The following is a 15,054-nucleotide window of genomic DNA, read 5'->3' as shown; positions in this document are numbered from 1 at the left end:
CTTCACAGCCAAAATGTACGGCGGCTGCATTTTGAGGGCCTACGAAGCTTGTAAGACTTTTTAATTTTTATTTTATTTTATTTTATTTTATTTTATTTTATTTACTTTATTTTATTTTATTTTATTTTATTTTATTTTATTTTATTTTATTTTATTTCTTTTTTATTTATTTTACTTTTTTTTTTGTTTTTAATTTTAATTTGTTTTGTTTTATTTTATTTCACTTTTATTTATTTCATTTATTTATTTTATTTTATTTTATTTTATTTGTATTATTTCATTTTAATTTATTTTACTTTTGTTCATTTCATTTTATTCATTTTATTTATTTATTTTATTTATTATTATATATTTTATTTTGTTTTGCTTATTTATTTTGTTTATTATTATATATTTTTTTATCAGTACTTGTTTTATTTATTTATTTTGTTTCGTTTTTTGTATTTTAATAGCCATTTATTGATTTAACATAGTTTTTATTGATTTATTTGAGCCGCTTTAATTTTATTTATTTTGTTCTATTTTGTTTTATTTTGTTTTATTTTGTTTTATTTTGTTTTATTTTCCATCTTACTGTTTTTTATATTATTTGCTTTTACTTATTTTGTTTCTTTCTTTTTCTATTTTTTACCTTTCACTTATTGTTTTATCTTTATTTTTATTTGTTTGTTGCATTTGCTTATCTTTATTTATTTTGCTTTTTTATGTTTTACTTTATTTTATTATTTTACTTTGTTTCAGTTTGTTTTTTTGTTTTATTTTACTTTATTTTGTTTTATTTTATCTTATTTAATTTTCTTTATTTTATTTTATTTTATTTATCTTCTCTTTTGTTATTTTTTTCTTAATGCATTTCTCTTTCCATTTGTTTTTTCATTTCTTTTTTTGTCAATTAATTCATCGGTTATAAGAATATATTAATTAATTAATTAATTAATCAATCAATCAATTAATGAGTTAATTTATCTATTTATATATCTATTTTATTTATTTATTTAATTACTTAGTTTATTTATTTTATTTTTAATTTTATTTTTAATTTTATTTTTAATTTTATTTTTAATTTTATTTTTCTTTTCAGGTCTTCGCTTTTGCTCTTCGCACATCATAAAGCCCATTGAAGGCGCCAGGCCAGTTTTGCTGGTGAGTCTTCAAATGATAAAAATAAATAAATAAATAAATAAATAAATAAACTAATTAATTAATTAATTAATTAATTAATTAATGGATATATAAATATGAAAATAAATAAAATTGATTTATGGATTAGTTGATCTGTAGGTAAACAGAAAAGAAGGAATGAAAGAATAAATAATTATTCATGATTTTGTTTTTCTTTATTTTATTTCCAATTGGAATAAATACATAATTCAATAAATAAATTGATAAATAAATAAATATATAAAAAAGCAACTGAACAAAGAAGTATGTAAATAAATAGATAAATAAGTAAATAGATAAATAAATAAATAAATAAATAAACAATAAATAGATAAATAACAATAAATAATAAATAAATAAATTCATCATTAGTCCTTCTATTCCCCTCGTGTGACTTCTCCCCTTCTGATTCTATTTTGATTTGTTTTTATTTCGATTTATTTTACTTCATTTAAGTCCAAATCATTTTACTTCACAAATATTATCATTTTTATTTTATTTTATTTTATTTTATTTTATTTTATTTTATTTTATTTTATTTTATTTATTTTCAAAATTTCGATTTTGCCGAATTTGGGGTTTCCGTGCGCTGGGGTGTATAGACACCTTGAGGTGTACGTACACCTCGTTTGCATTTTCCATTTTTCATTTTTCATTTTTCATTTTTCATTTTTCATTTTTCATTTTTTCTTTTTAGGATTGTTCTTCAATCCTCGACTTGCCAGCAGAGGCCCTTGCAAATTGGAGAAACGCTGCAGGTTCGCCTCACTAGGGTTTAGGGTTTAGGGTTTAGGGTTTAGGGTTTAGGGTTTAGGGTTTGGGACTTTGGGTCTGCGTGGACCTTCGAGTGGTGTTTCCACAAGCAGAGATAAGGGCGGCTCCGGCTTTACTATTTAGGGCTTGGGGTTTGGGGTTTAGGGTTTAGCGCTTCGGGTTTAGGGTTTAGGGTTTAGGGTTTAGGGTTTAGGGTTTAACGTTTAGGGTTTGTGTGTATAGAGGATGGCATTTGCACTCCAACTCGAACACCTCGAGATGATGACGACCGTCATGAAATCAAAGACCCAAAAGTAAGCCAAGTAGGCCTAAACCCTAATTTAGGGTTTAGGGTTTAGGGTTGAGGTGATTCTCTCTCCTAACGCGTCTTTGCTGGGCTGTCTTTGAAAAGCGCATCTAGAGTTTAGCGATTAGGCTCAACATTTAAAGCTTAGAGTTTAGGGTTTAGGGTTTAGAGTTGAAAGTTTGGGAATTAGGGTTTAGGGTTTGAATCTGTGTCCGGGGCCTTCCACCGCCCGTCCCGTCAATTCCGTGTCCTCCTCGCTATCTCCACCTCCTCCCCCTTTGCTGCTGCTGCTGCTGCTGCTGCTGCTGCTGCTGCTTCTGCTGCTGCTGCTGCTGCTGCAGGCAGCAGGCAGCGACTCTGGCAGCAGCAGCACTTTGCAAGCTGCTGCCAGCACATCCCAGCTAGAGGCCCTGTGGGCTAGGCGCATGCAGGCCTCTCGGGGGCCCCCTGGGGGCCCCCCTGAGGGGCCCCTGTCTGTGGGGGCCCCCGGGGGGCCCCCCGGGGGGCCCCCTGAGGGGGCCCCCCCCAGCAGCGGGGGGGGGGGCCCCCAGACTGTACCCTTGGGGGGCCCCCTTGAGGGGGCCCCCCATACCTTTAGCAGCAATTCGATTACTCCTTATATTGAGAAAGAAGAAGCCTCGGAAAGCAATGACTTGTTTGAAGCCCTTGTGCCCGTAAACCCTAAACCCTAAACCCTAAACCCTAAACCCTCGTTGCTGCGGCAGCAGCTGCTGCTGCGCTGCGTAGACTGCTGCCACTGGAGCAGCAGCAAAAAGGGCAAATAAACCACCAAATAAAAACCCAAAAGAAGATTCAAAAAAAGAAAAATAATAAACTATTTATTTATTTATTTATTTATTTATTTATTTATTTATTTATTTATTTATTTATTTATTTATTTATTTATTTATTCTCAGGGCCTCAGTTCTCGCCGCCGCTCGCGGCGACTGGCTGTAGGCAGAAGAAGAAAAGTCAATTTAACTCTTGCAGAAAATTGTTTATCTCAAGAAGGGTTTGGGGGCCCCCCGGGGGCCCCCCTGGGGGCCCCCAGGGGCCCCCGGGGGCCCCTGGGGGCCCCTGTGGGGCGGCGGGGGCCCCCCCACTGGGGTGTCTCTACAGTGGAAGTGGCGCTGCTGGAGGGCCGGCGGCAGTACGCGCAGCACGTGGGGCCCCACAGCAGCAGCAGCAGCAGCAGCAGCAGCAGCAGCAGCAGCAGCAGCAGCAGCTGGGGCGAGGGGGTGCCGGGGCTGGAGGAGGGGGCGGGGCCGGAGGCGAGCTGGTGCTGCAGCAGGTGCGGCAGCAGCAGCAGCAGCTGCAGCAGCTGCGCGCTGCTGCTGCAGTGCAGCAGCGCGCCCTTTTGCCTGCAGTGTCTGCCGCAGCAAACTCGAGTTTTGCTGCGGCAAGTGCTGCTCATCTGTCTAGACACCGTAGCTTCTTGGGTTTTAAACAGATTAAATTATTCTCAACAAGACAAGTGGGTCCGCTGGTTCGCGCTGCAGCAGCACCGCCACACCCTTGCTGCTGCTGCCGTCTGGCAGCCCCAGCAGCAGCAGCAGCAGCAGCAGCAGCAGCAGCAGCAGCAGCAGCGGCACGAAGGCGACGAAGCAGCAGCAGCAGCAGCAACTCCGGCCGGCAGCAACACGCAACTCCAGCAGCCCAATAGCCAACCCGCTGATGAAGCCCAAACTTCCTCAGAAAAGCTCGATCAGGCAGCAGCAGCAGCAGCAGCAGCAGCAGCAGCAGCAGCAGCAGCAGCAGCAGCAGCAGCAGCAGCAGCACGAGTGTTGGGCTGAGGTGCTGCCGTATTTGCACTTGTTTTGGCCCTTCATTGAGCAGCAAGAAGCAATTGGAGATCTCGACATTTGTGTTGTGTCGCTGCTGCTGCAGCAGCTGCATGCAGTTGCTGCTGCGCGGCCCCACACCTTCGTGGACTACCCGCTGCTGTCAGAAGCCAAAAGGTTCAAGGGGGTCTTTGCTGCTGCTGCTGCTGCTGCTGCAGCAAACCAGTGGTCTACCGCCATGGACAGCAGCAGCAGCAGCAGCAGCAGCAGCAGGGGCTGCGACGACGAAAACCAGCCCCAGTGGACGCTGGGAGGCGGCAGCCCCCTCTACGACTAATGCAGCAGCAGCAGCAGCAGCAGCAGCAGCAACAGCAGCGCCAACCGCTGCAGCAGCAAGTGCTGCAGCAGCAGGTTATAAAGGTTATGCTGCAGACTCTGGAACAGTTGAAGAAGCAGGTGGGAACGGGGCTGCTGCTGCAGTTGCAGCAGCAACGGCAGTTCAAGCAGCAAGTAATGCAGGTTGCTGCTGCTGCGGCCGCAGCAGCAGCAGCAGCAGCAGCAGGTGCTGCAGCTATAGAAGCAGGTGGTGCAGATGCTGCTGCAGCCACAGCAGCAGCAGCAGCACTTCTACGAAGGCCCGTGAGCTGATGCCACAGCAGCAGCAGCGGCCAATGCAGCAGCAACAGAAGCTGCTGCAATACCGGCAGAAGCAGCAGCAGCAGCAGCAGCAGCAACTGCTGCTGCTGCTGCTGCTTCAGGGATTAACTACTCTTCTTACAATCTACGGTAGCGCCGCCTGGCCTCTGTGGGTATATAGAGAAATGCGGCAGGTGGAATACAGTTAGAAATATTAATAAATAAATAAATAAATAAATAAATAAATAATAAATAAATAAATAAATAAATAAATAAATAATAAATGAATGATTGCGCACATGCACATGTGGCATTTATGCCTTTTTCTGTGCATGCGCCTTTATGCAGATGTGCATTTTATTCATTTATCAATCAATTGTTATTTATTATTTATTATTTATTTATTTATTTATTTATTTATTTATTTATTTATTTATTTATTTATTATTTATTTTATTAATGGGACCGGTTTATCCGTTTTGAAATTATGCAGAAAACAATTCCGATGAAGCTGTGGGACTTGAGGTGTACGTACACCTCAGTTTGAGCGCGCAAGTGGATTTGAATTAATTCCAATTCCTTTATTTATGTTTATATTTATATTTATATTTATTTATATTTATATTTATTTATATTTATATTTATATTTATTTATATTTATTTATATTTATATTTATATTTATGTTTATGTTTATGTTTATATTTATTGTGTTGGTGTTCATTGACTTTTTTGTTTCTTTCTTTTTGCACAAGTGCGACTTCTTTTTCTTTCGCTTTTTTCTCTTTTATTTATATTTATAATTGTAATTATATTTATATTTATAATTGTAATTATATTTATATTTTAATTATAATTATATTTATAATTTTATTATTTCTCTGCTTCAACATCCACTAACAAAAACTCCAAGTCCGCTCATTTCTTCTACTGAAACTGACGCGCGCCAACCCCGCGAGGGTTTAGGGTTTAGGGTTTAGCGTTCAAAGGCTGCAAACTAGGGTTTAGGGTTTAGGGTTTAGGGTTTAACTCTTAGCGGTTGCGGACTAGGGTTTGGGGTTTAGGGTTTAGGGTTGCTGCAGCTCCCTAAAAAGCAAATTCGCTGTCTCGAGCGCATGTTAAAGGGTTTAGGGTTTAGGGTTTAGGGTTTAGGGTTTACGCTGATATAAACAAAAGTCTCTGCATAACTGAGAAAAGAAGAAAACTCCAAAAGAAATAAATTGAAAAAAATGTTTAATGCAACTTTTGGCTTTTCCCGAAAGTCCTGTTGGCTTTCAGGTGTACGTACACCTGAACCCTCAACGCTTCTAAACTGCGCGAGGTCCTTCTTTTGGATTTAAAATAATTAAATAAGTTATAATATTTATTTAATTACTTTAAATGAATAATTAAATAATATATATTTATAAAAACAATTAAAAATATATTTCCTTTTGCATGCATCTGCAGTTGTGCGATGCGCCGGCTCGCGCTGCAGCGTGCAGGCCGCCCCGAGGGTTTAGGGTTTAGGGTTTAGGGTTTAGGGTTTAGGGTTTAGAGGTAGTCTTCGAGGTTTAAGTGGAGGGAATGTTTGAAAGTCTTTTCGAAATAATTAAAAACAAAAGGAAGAGAAAACCTCCAAGCAGACCGCCAGCCAGCCGGGGCTTCTCCCCAGTTCATTTTCTGAGCGCAGCAAACCCTAAACCCTAAACCCTAAACCCTAAACCCTAAGCCCTAAACCCTCGGAAAAAGCAAGAGCTTTAAACCCTAGACCCTAGACGGGGCGGCTTCACGCCACAGCGGCAAAACCGCGAGGCTGCAAACAGCAAGTGTGCGCTATGAGGGTTTAGGGTTTAGGGTTTAGGGTTTAGGGTTTAGGGTTTAGACGGACTGTTTCTTCATTTTCGCTTCTTGCTGCTGCGTGATCCCCGCGGCCTTCTCTTTCTCCATTTGAGTTTATTTTTGTTTCTTTTATTTCTTTTTTATCTCCAATTTCTTTTTTATTTATTTCTTTTTTATTTATTTCATTTTTATTTATTTTATTTTTATTTTTATTTTTATTTATTAAACCCTTTATTATTAATTGACTTTGCTTTTGGGCTTGCCAAAGAAAAAGAGAAAACCCCGACACGCAAATACACCCCAAACGCTCCCCCTGAAAGCCACACACCCAAACCCTAAACCCTAAACCCTAAACCCTAAACCCTAAACCCTAAACCCTAGCGAGGGTTTTCTGGGCGCGGCGGTATCTCTAGTCGTTGCATGGAATCCGTTTAAAGACTTTATTTTGCACTAGAGGGCTTCGCATCAAGAGAAAACCCCGACACGCAAATACACCCCAAACGCTCCCCCTGAAAGCCACACACCCAAACCCTAAACCCTAAACCCTAAACCCTAAACCCTAAACCCTAAACCCTAGCGAGGGTTTTCTGGGCGCGGCGGTATCTCTAGTCGTTGCATGGAATCCGTTTAAAGACTTTATTTTGCACTAGAGGGCTTCGCATCAAGGGTTTAGGGTTTAGGGTTTAGGGTTTAGGGTTTAGGGTTTAGACCTTTTCAATTAAAGGGGTTACAGGAGGCGCATAAGCCAATTCCACAATTAAGGGTTTCCGATTAAAAGCAAAAGAAGACAGAGGCAGCGGCGCTGCTGCGGGGCGGACGTTGATCTGCACACGCAACCCTAAACCCTAAACCCTAAACCCTAAACCCTAAACCCTAAACCCTAAACGCTAAACCCTAAACCCTAAACTGTGGGAGGGACGGTAGACGGGGATATTTTGGGACTGAGGGTTTAAGCTGCAGGTGTAGAAACGTCCTGTCGAGGGTTTGCCGTTGAGGCTTTAGGGTTTAGGGTTTAGGGTTTAGGGTTTAGGGTTTACGTTGAGGCTTTAGGGTTTAGGGTTTAGGGTTTAGGGTTTAGGGTTTACGATGGCATCAATGTGCTGCTGCTGCAGCGCAGCAGCAGATGCTACTGCCTCCGCCCCAAAATCTTTCGCGAGCTCCTCTGCCCTCTTAAGGGTTCTGTTGAATATCAAAACCCTCACTTTGCTGCTGCTGCAGCAGCACTCGCTGCTGCTGCTGCTGCTGCTGCTGCTGCTGCTGCTGCTGCTGCTGCTTCGCCAGCGGTTGATAGCCGCTAAAGCGGCCCTTGCAGTTCCTCCGGCTCCCAGCAGCAGAATGCAGCAGACATTTTCGGGCTGCAGCAGAATAAACCCTAAACCCTAAACCCTAAACCCTAAACCCTTGTCTCACGGCTCAGTGCTGCAGCAGCAACAGCAGCAGCAAAAGCAACTGCAAAAGCAGCAGCAGCAGCACAGACTGCACGCGGAACACTGCATTCGACAGCAGAATATCATCAGCAGCAGCATCAGCAGCAGCAGCAGCATCAGCAGCAGCAGCAACAGAAGCAGCAGCAGCAGCAGCAACAGCAGCAGCAGCAGCAGCAGCAGCAGCACTGACTTTTCTGTGGTGCTGCAGCGCCTTCTCTATAGCGTAGGTGTCAGTGTTGGCTCCCATGAGTTGGCCCTTAGAGTTCCAGAAGAGGGTATTGACCTGCGCACAAACCCTAAACCCTAAACCCTAAACCCTAAACCCTAAACCCTAAACCCTAAACCCTGAGCGCTAGGAGCAGGTGAGAGAAAGAGACGGCAATGAGCAGCAGCAGCAGCAGCAGCAGCAGCAGAAGCAGCAAAAGCAGCTGAGAAGCAGCAGCAAAGTAAAGAAAAAAGACAGCAGCGAACAGCAGCAAACGGCCTTCACAGCAGCAGCAGCAGAATCCACAGTAACAGCAGCAGCAGCAGCAGCAGCAGCAGCAGCAGCAGCTCCTCACTGCTCCAGCTGCTGCTGCTGACCAGTGGACCTCCTCGACATATTTTGCTGCTGCTTCTTTGAAGGGAATGGTCACAGAGGCGCCGCCCAGCAGCAGCAGGTCCTGCTGCAGCAGCTGCTGCAGCCAACGTGCGAACTCCGCCTGCTGCTGCTGCTGCTCCTGCTGCAGCAGCAGCAGCTGCTGCTGCTGCTGCTCCTGCTGCAGCAACTGCTGCTGCTGCTCTAGCAGCGCGAGGTAGCTGTGCTGCTCTGCTAAGGGGGGAAAGAAGGTGGCGTAGACGTGCTGCAGCTGCTGCTGCTGCTGCTGCTGCTGCTGCTGCTGCTGCTGCTGCTGCAGGTGCTGCAGCAGCAGGGAGTACAAGTAAGGAGTAGGCGACTTGGGGGTGGGATAGCCCAAAAGGAAAACACCGCAGCAAAGTTGCTGCTGCTGCTGCTTCAGCTGCAGCAGCAGCGGCCGCGGCATCTGTCCATACACCTGAACACAGAAAAACGCACGTTGCTGCTGCTGCTGCTGCTGCTGCTGCTGCTGCTGCTGCTGCTGCTGCTGCTTGCTGCTCTTTAAGCCTTATCTTGCAAATGCCAGGCAAAAAAGGGCAAAGCAGCGCTGCAAAGGTAAGCCCCTAAACCCTAAACCCTAAACCCTAAACCCTAAACCCTAAACCCTAAGCTCTGAAAACTGTGCAGTAAACCCTGGCCCCTAAACCCTAGGCCTTAGAGGCTTTCAGTAACCTTCTACCAAGAGAATTAGAGTTTGCTGAGAGCGTGAAAACAGGGAAAGGGTTTAGGGTTTAGGGTTTAGGGTTTAGGGTTTAGGGTTTACCCCTGGGCCTGTTGCGCTGCAGCAAGGTGATAAAGTGCTGCAGCAAACCCGCGACCAGCAGCAGCTGCTTCCCCCCAGTAAAAATATGAGGGGCTTTTGCAGCAGCTGCTGCAGCACCGCGGATAGCTCTGAGAAGGCGCGCTGCTGCTGCTGCTGCTGCTGCTGCTGCTGCTGTTCCCTGCTGCTGCTGCTGCTGCTGCTGGCTGCTGCTGTTTCGGGGGGAAGCAAAACAAGCTTAGCAACAGAGATAAAAGGCAAAGACAATAGTGCAGCAGATGCCCTGAGAGCAGCAGCAGGCCGCAGAGAGGCAGCAGCAGCTTGGCTGAAGAGCCCAGCAGCAGCAGCAGCAGCAGCAGCAGCAGCAGCAGCAGCAGCAGCGGCGCGAGCAGCAGCAGGAACGCTTGTGGCTGCGGCAGCAGCTGCAGCATTGTTTCGAACCTTACATTAGGAAACGCCATTTGAGTCCACTTGCTGCTCAGCAGCAGCGGCGCGAGCAGCAGCAGGAACGCTTGTGGCTGCGGCAGCAGCTGCAGCATTGTTTCGAACCTTACATTAGGAAACGCCATTTGAGTCCACTTGCTGCTGGCTGCTGCTGCTGCTGCTGTAGCAGCTGCTGCAGCAGCAGCGGCTGCTGCTGCATATGGACAGAGCCAATCACCCGTGTTTTGTTGTTTGCTGCAGCAGCAACTGCAGCAGTAGCAATGCGCAGCAGCAGCGCCCTGAGCCTTTCAACTGCTGCTGCAGCAGCAGCAGCAACAGCAGCAGCAAACGCCACCGCTGTAGTTTCTCTTGTGCATGCGGAGAGCAGCAAGTCGGGCTCTACACCAGCAGCAGCAGCAGCAGCAGCAGCAGCAGCAGCAGCAGCAGCGCGGGGTCTCTCGGCCAGCATCAGCAAAGCCTTCTTAAGAGCCAGAAGCCCCGCAATTAGCTTCCTGACTTGAGCTGCTGCAGCAGTTGCTGCTTCTCCCGCTGCTTCTCTCTTTGCTGCTGCTGCTGCTGCTGCTGCTGCTGCTGCTGCTCCCCCTTCTCCCTGCAGCACAGCGTTAGACGTCGGAAGGCTAGAGAGGGCCTCCCAAAGCTGCTGCACCTGCTGCATCAGCAGCAGCAGCTGCTGCTGCTGCCGCTGCGGCTGCTGCTGCTGCTGCTGCTGCTGTCGCTGTTTCTCTAAACTAGGCTCCAAAGAACTGGCTGACTCCGCGTCTTTTGCTGCTGCTGCTGCTGCTGCTACTGGCTGTGCTGCTGCTGCTGCTGCTGCTGCACTGCGTTTACGTCGATGAAGGTGCAGTCGCCTCAACCTTACGCGCCGCAGCCGCGCAGCAGCAGCAGCAGCCGTTGCTGCTGCTGCTGCTGCTGCTGCTGCTATGACACGCTTGACTGCTGCTTGCTGCTGCCTGCTCATTTTGCTCGGTGCTGCAGCAGCAAAGACACCGCGGGAGTTACGCAGCAGCAGCAGCAGAGGAGGCCGGCGCTGCTTTTTAAAATAAAGAAGCCCAAGATGTTCAAAGTTTGCTGCTGCTGCTGCTGCTGCTGTTGCTGCTGCTGGTTTTGCTGCTGCTGCTGTTGGCTGGTATGCTGCCCCTGCGGGCTGAAATGCTGCTGATGCTGGTTGTGCTGCTGCTGCAGTTGCGGCCACAATTCCAGAGGGTGATGCTGCTGCTGCTGTTGCTGCTGCTGCTGCTGCTGCTGCTGCTGCTGCTGCTGCTGTGCAGGCCTTCCTGCTGCTGACTAGAGGCTGTCTAGCAGCAGCAGGCCTCAAAGTACTAAGCCACCACCGCGGCAGCCGCCACAGCGCTGCTGTTGCTGCTGCTGCTGCTGCTGCTGTTGCTGCTGTGGGGTCTGTGCTGCCCTCGTCAGTCTTATTGTCTTTGCTGTTTTTCTGTGAATGACCAGCAGCAGCAGCAGCAGCAGCAGCAGCAGCAGCAGCAGCAACGTGTCGACGGCTAGCAGCTGGCGGCAGCAGCGCCAGCAAGTAGCGGCACTGAAGGTCCACAAAGGCAGCAGGGTTGCTGCAGAGCAGCAGCTGCTGCTGCCAGTACTCCAGGAGCTCTTTTGCTGCTGCTGCTGCAGCCTCGACTCCTGCTGCTGCTGTTCTTGCTGCTGCTGCTGCTGCTGCTGCTGCTGCTTTCCTGTTTCGTCTGTGCAGGAGACACCACTGGCTCTTGCGGCGAAGACCAGCAGCAGCAGCAGCAGCAGCAGCAGCTCGGGTCCTCCTCCATGGTCTTTGTGGGACTGCAGCAATGGGGGACACTGCTGCTGCTGCTGCTGCTGCTGCTGCTGCTGCTGCTGGCAGTGCTCCGCCTTCGTCTGCTGTGCGGAAGGTCAGCAGCAGAGAGCAGCCAAGTAAGATGCTGCAGCGCAAATAAGCCGTAAACCCTAAACCCTAATCCTAAACCCTAAACCCTAAACCCCAAACCCTAAACCCTAAACCCTAAACTTACTTGCAATTTGCAACAGCCGTGAGCAGCGCCTCTTCTGTAAAAGCCGCAGCAGCAGATTTGTAGCTTTCAATTTCACCTTCTGCACTGGGAACACACTCTTCTTGCTGCTGCTGCTGCTGCTGCTGCTGCTGCTGCTGCTGAGGCTGCTGCTGCTGCTGCTGCTGCTGCAGGGTTGCCTGTGCATCATCTTGTAGCTGCTGCAGCAGCCAGTCGGCTCTTAACTCGCAGAGGGAGAAGCTGAGCGTTCCCACACACAGGAGCAGCAGCAGCAAAAGCGACTGCAGCAGCAGCAGCAGCAACAGCAGCAGCAACGGCAGCAGCAGCAACACCAGCAGCAACGGCAGGAGCAGCGCCGCCAGCAGCAGCAACGGTAGCAGCAGCAACAGCAGCAACAGAAACTAAAGAGCCTCTCGCGGCCTCCGTAGCAGCAAGGAGTATTACTGCAGCAAGCAGCAGAAGCAACGGCAGCAGCAGCAGCAGCTGCTGCTGCTGCGGCCGTCGCCCTAACCACCGCAGCAACAGCAGCAAGAGCAGCAGCAGTGGCCGCAGCAGCAGCAGCGGCTACCGCTGGACTTCTAGCTACGGACTCGCGTGCTTCTCTTGCTTGCTGCTGCAGCAACTCTTGCTGCTGCTGCTGCTGCTGCTGCTGCTGGTTTGTGCCTGCTGCAGCCAGCAGCAGCTGCTGCGGCAGAGTCAAAAATGTGCTGCCAGGCAGCGGCGGAGAAGCCCGCAGCAGCAGCTCGCGAAAGAAAGCAGCAGCAGCAGCAGCAGCACCGAAGGTCATGTAGTGTGTTGCTGCAGCAGCAAGCAGCTTTAATGCAGACACAGGCAGCATAGGCCCTCCTGCTGCTGCTGCTGCTGCTGCTGCTGCTGGTATTTCTTCCATGTCGCTTCGCAGCAGCAGCAGCACTTCAGGGGGAAGAGAGGCTGCTGCTGCTGCTGCTGCTGTTGCTGCTGCTGCTGATCCTGCTGCTGCTGCTGCTTGCCCGCCTTTGCTGCAGTCTGGTGCTGCCGCAGTTGCGCTGGTGCTGCTAGCAGCAGCAGCAGCAGCAGCAGCAGCAGCAGCAGCAGCAGCAGCAGCGGGGGCGTCCGTTAGGGCAGCAGCAGCACGAAAGAAAGGGCCCATGCCTGGGGTGTATAGACAGCTGGTGCTGAGCTGCTGCAGCAAAGGCAGTCTTGCTGCATACACTTCAGCAAGGCGCAGCGCAGCAGCAGCAGCAGCAGCAGTGGGCTGCACGCACTGCGGCAGCAGCAGCAGCCGCTGCTGCTGCTGCTGCTGCTGCTGCTGCTGTGGGTCCGGCTGCTGCTGCTTGCAGCTGCACTTGAAGCTCTGCAGGATAGATAGGGGCTGCAGCAACACGCTACTCGAGGGATCTGCTGCCTTGATTTGCTGCTGCTGCTGCTGCTGTTGCTGCTGCTGCTGCTGCTGCTGCTGCTGCTTGAATGAAAGGAGCCCTAAGGAAGCAGCAAGGCGCTGCCTCTGACACGCAGCAGCAGAAGGACACGCGCCGCACCAGCCCGCCTGCTGCTGTTGCTGCTGCTGCTGCTGCTGTTGCTGCTGCTGCTGCTGGTCTGCTGCTGCCTCTGCTGCGCTGCTCGCAATCTCGACAGCTGCAGCATCGATGCTGCACTGGTACTGAACTGCAGCAGCAGCAGCAGCAGCAGCAGCAGCAAGCCCCAGACGCTTCACAGCAGCTCGCAGCATGCACGCTATGCACTCGTTCTGCTGCTGCTGCTGCTGCTGCTGCTGCTGCTGCTGCTGCTGCTGCCTCCACGGCAAGCTGCGGAGGCACGGAGAGAAGCAAAGGGGCCCTTCCCCTACCTGCAGCAGCAGCAAATCGAGCAGCTGCAGCACAGCAGCAATTGCTGCTCTGGTTTGCAGCGAGACACAGCAGCAGCAGCAGCAGCAGCAGCAGAACCAACGCCAGAAGCAAAAGCGAAGCAGCAGCAGCAGCTGCTGCTGCTGAAACACCAGCGCCTGCGTTTCTAACAACGCCAGCAGCAGCAAAACGACCAGCAGCAGCAACTGCAGCAGCAGCAGCAGCAGCAGCAGCAGACCATGAGTAAGTTGTAAAGCTGCTGCTGCTGCGAAGTCCTAACCCACAGCAGCTGCTGCTCCTCCCGCAGCAGCTGCTCGCCTTCTGGATAGTGAAGAGTGCCGCCGCCGCACGACAGCAGCAGCATACTCTCTTGCTGCTGCTGCTGCTGCTGCTGCTGCTGCTGCTGCTGCTGCTGCTGCTGCTGCTGCTGTGGGGTTGTGCCAAATAGCAGCAGCAGCTCCTCGTCGCTGATGTTCGCTGTGAAGCACTCAGCAGTGCCGCAGTAGCCGCAGTCCGAAGTCGCGCTGCTGCTGCTGCTGCTGCTGTTGCTGCTGCTGCTGCTGCTGCTGCTGCTGCTGCTGCTGCTGCTGCGTATTCTTTGGACTGTGGAAGGCGACTGGACATGCCAGAGATTAGCTGCTGAGCATTTCACTATGTGAAACCCGCGAAAGCTGCAGCAGCAGCAGCTGTTGCTGCTGCTGCTGCTGCTGCTGCTGCTGCTAGAGGAGAACGGGGAGGCCTCAGCAGCAGCAGCAGCAGCTGCAGCAGCAGCAGCAGCAGGATCTGCCATATACAAACAGAAGGCTAGCGCTGCTGCTTCGAGGCGCCTAAAAGCAGCACATCCGTGGCTGCGGATGAACTGCTGCAGCTGCTGCTGCTGCTGCTGCTGCTGCCGTTTGCTGCAGTGGAGAGGAAAGGCAGCAGAACGCCAGGCCTTCACAGAGCGGCAGCCAGAGGGCCCCTCGCAGCAGCAGCACTCCACAGGCTGCTGCTGCTGCTGCTGCTGCTGCTGCTGCTGTCTGATTGGCTGCAGCAAGCCCTGCAGTCCTCTGCATGAAGTATTTGCCCATGAACTCGTCCAAGTCAACAACCCGCACGCTGCTGCTGCTGCTGCTGCTGCTGCTGCTGCTGCTGCTCGCATTCCAACAAGACACAGCAGCTGCTGCCGCCGCTGCAGCTTCGGGGGCCCCCCGGAGTTGGGGTGTACATACACCTCAGACCCCATTGAAGCAAAATTAGAAATTAAATTAAATTAAATTAAATTAAATTAATTAAATTAAATTAATTTAATTTAATTTAATTTAATTTAATTTAATTAATTAAATTTAATTTAATTAATTAAATATGTCGCAAGGGACTTCATTGAAAGACAAGACTGCAGCAAAGACCTGCAGCAGCAAAACCCCACACTGCTGCTGTCTTCTTTTTTATTTTTATTTTTATTTTTTATTTTTATTTTTTATTTTTTATTTCTTTCTTCAAAACTTTTTTTTAATTTCACTTCATCTCTTTCTTGGGGGCCCCCGGGGGCCC

The 15,054-nt window shown here is 49.0% G+C and overlaps 2 protein-coding genes across 2 annotated transcripts; one reads left to right on the top strand and one right to left on the bottom strand.

Annotated features, from left to right (window-relative positions):
* Positions 1-1,081: 1,081 nt before the first annotated feature.
* Positions 1,082-4,339, top strand: ENH_00080590 (hypothetical protein, conserved; the record flags this gene model as incomplete). Its single annotated transcript, XM_013583276.1, has 7 exons — positions 1,082-1,143; positions 1,859-1,919; positions 2,158-2,228; positions 2,563-2,876; positions 3,139-3,174; positions 3,341-3,589; positions 3,760-4,339. Coding segments are annotated over 7 exons (1,373 nt in total), but the record flags the coding sequence as incomplete, so codon positions are not given.
* A 2,558-nt stretch (positions 4,340-6,897) lies between these two features.
* Positions 6,898-14,746, bottom strand: ENH_00080580 (hypothetical protein, conserved; the record flags this gene model as incomplete). Its single annotated transcript, XM_013583275.1, has 10 exons — positions 6,898-6,966; positions 7,189-7,281; positions 7,543-7,812; positions 8,075-8,167; positions 8,445-8,918; positions 9,312-9,543; positions 9,815-11,611; positions 11,702-11,979; positions 12,210-13,523; positions 13,802-14,746. The coding sequence occupies 10 exons, from the start codon at positions 14,744-14,746 to the stop codon at positions 6,898-6,900; spliced, it is 5,565 nt and encodes a 1,854-aa protein (XP_013438729.1).
* Between the last annotated feature and the right edge of the window lie 308 nt (positions 14,747-15,054).

The sequence above is a fragment of the Eimeria necatrix genome, genomic scaffold (assembly GCF_000499385.1).
Source record: "Eimeria necatrix Houghton genomic scaffold, Enh_scaff874, whole genome shotgun sequence".
Classification (NCBI taxonomy): domain Eukaryota; phylum Apicomplexa; class Conoidasida; order Eucoccidiorida; family Eimeriidae; genus Eimeria; species Eimeria necatrix.
This window is presented reverse-complemented; position numbering and strand designations above follow the sequence as displayed.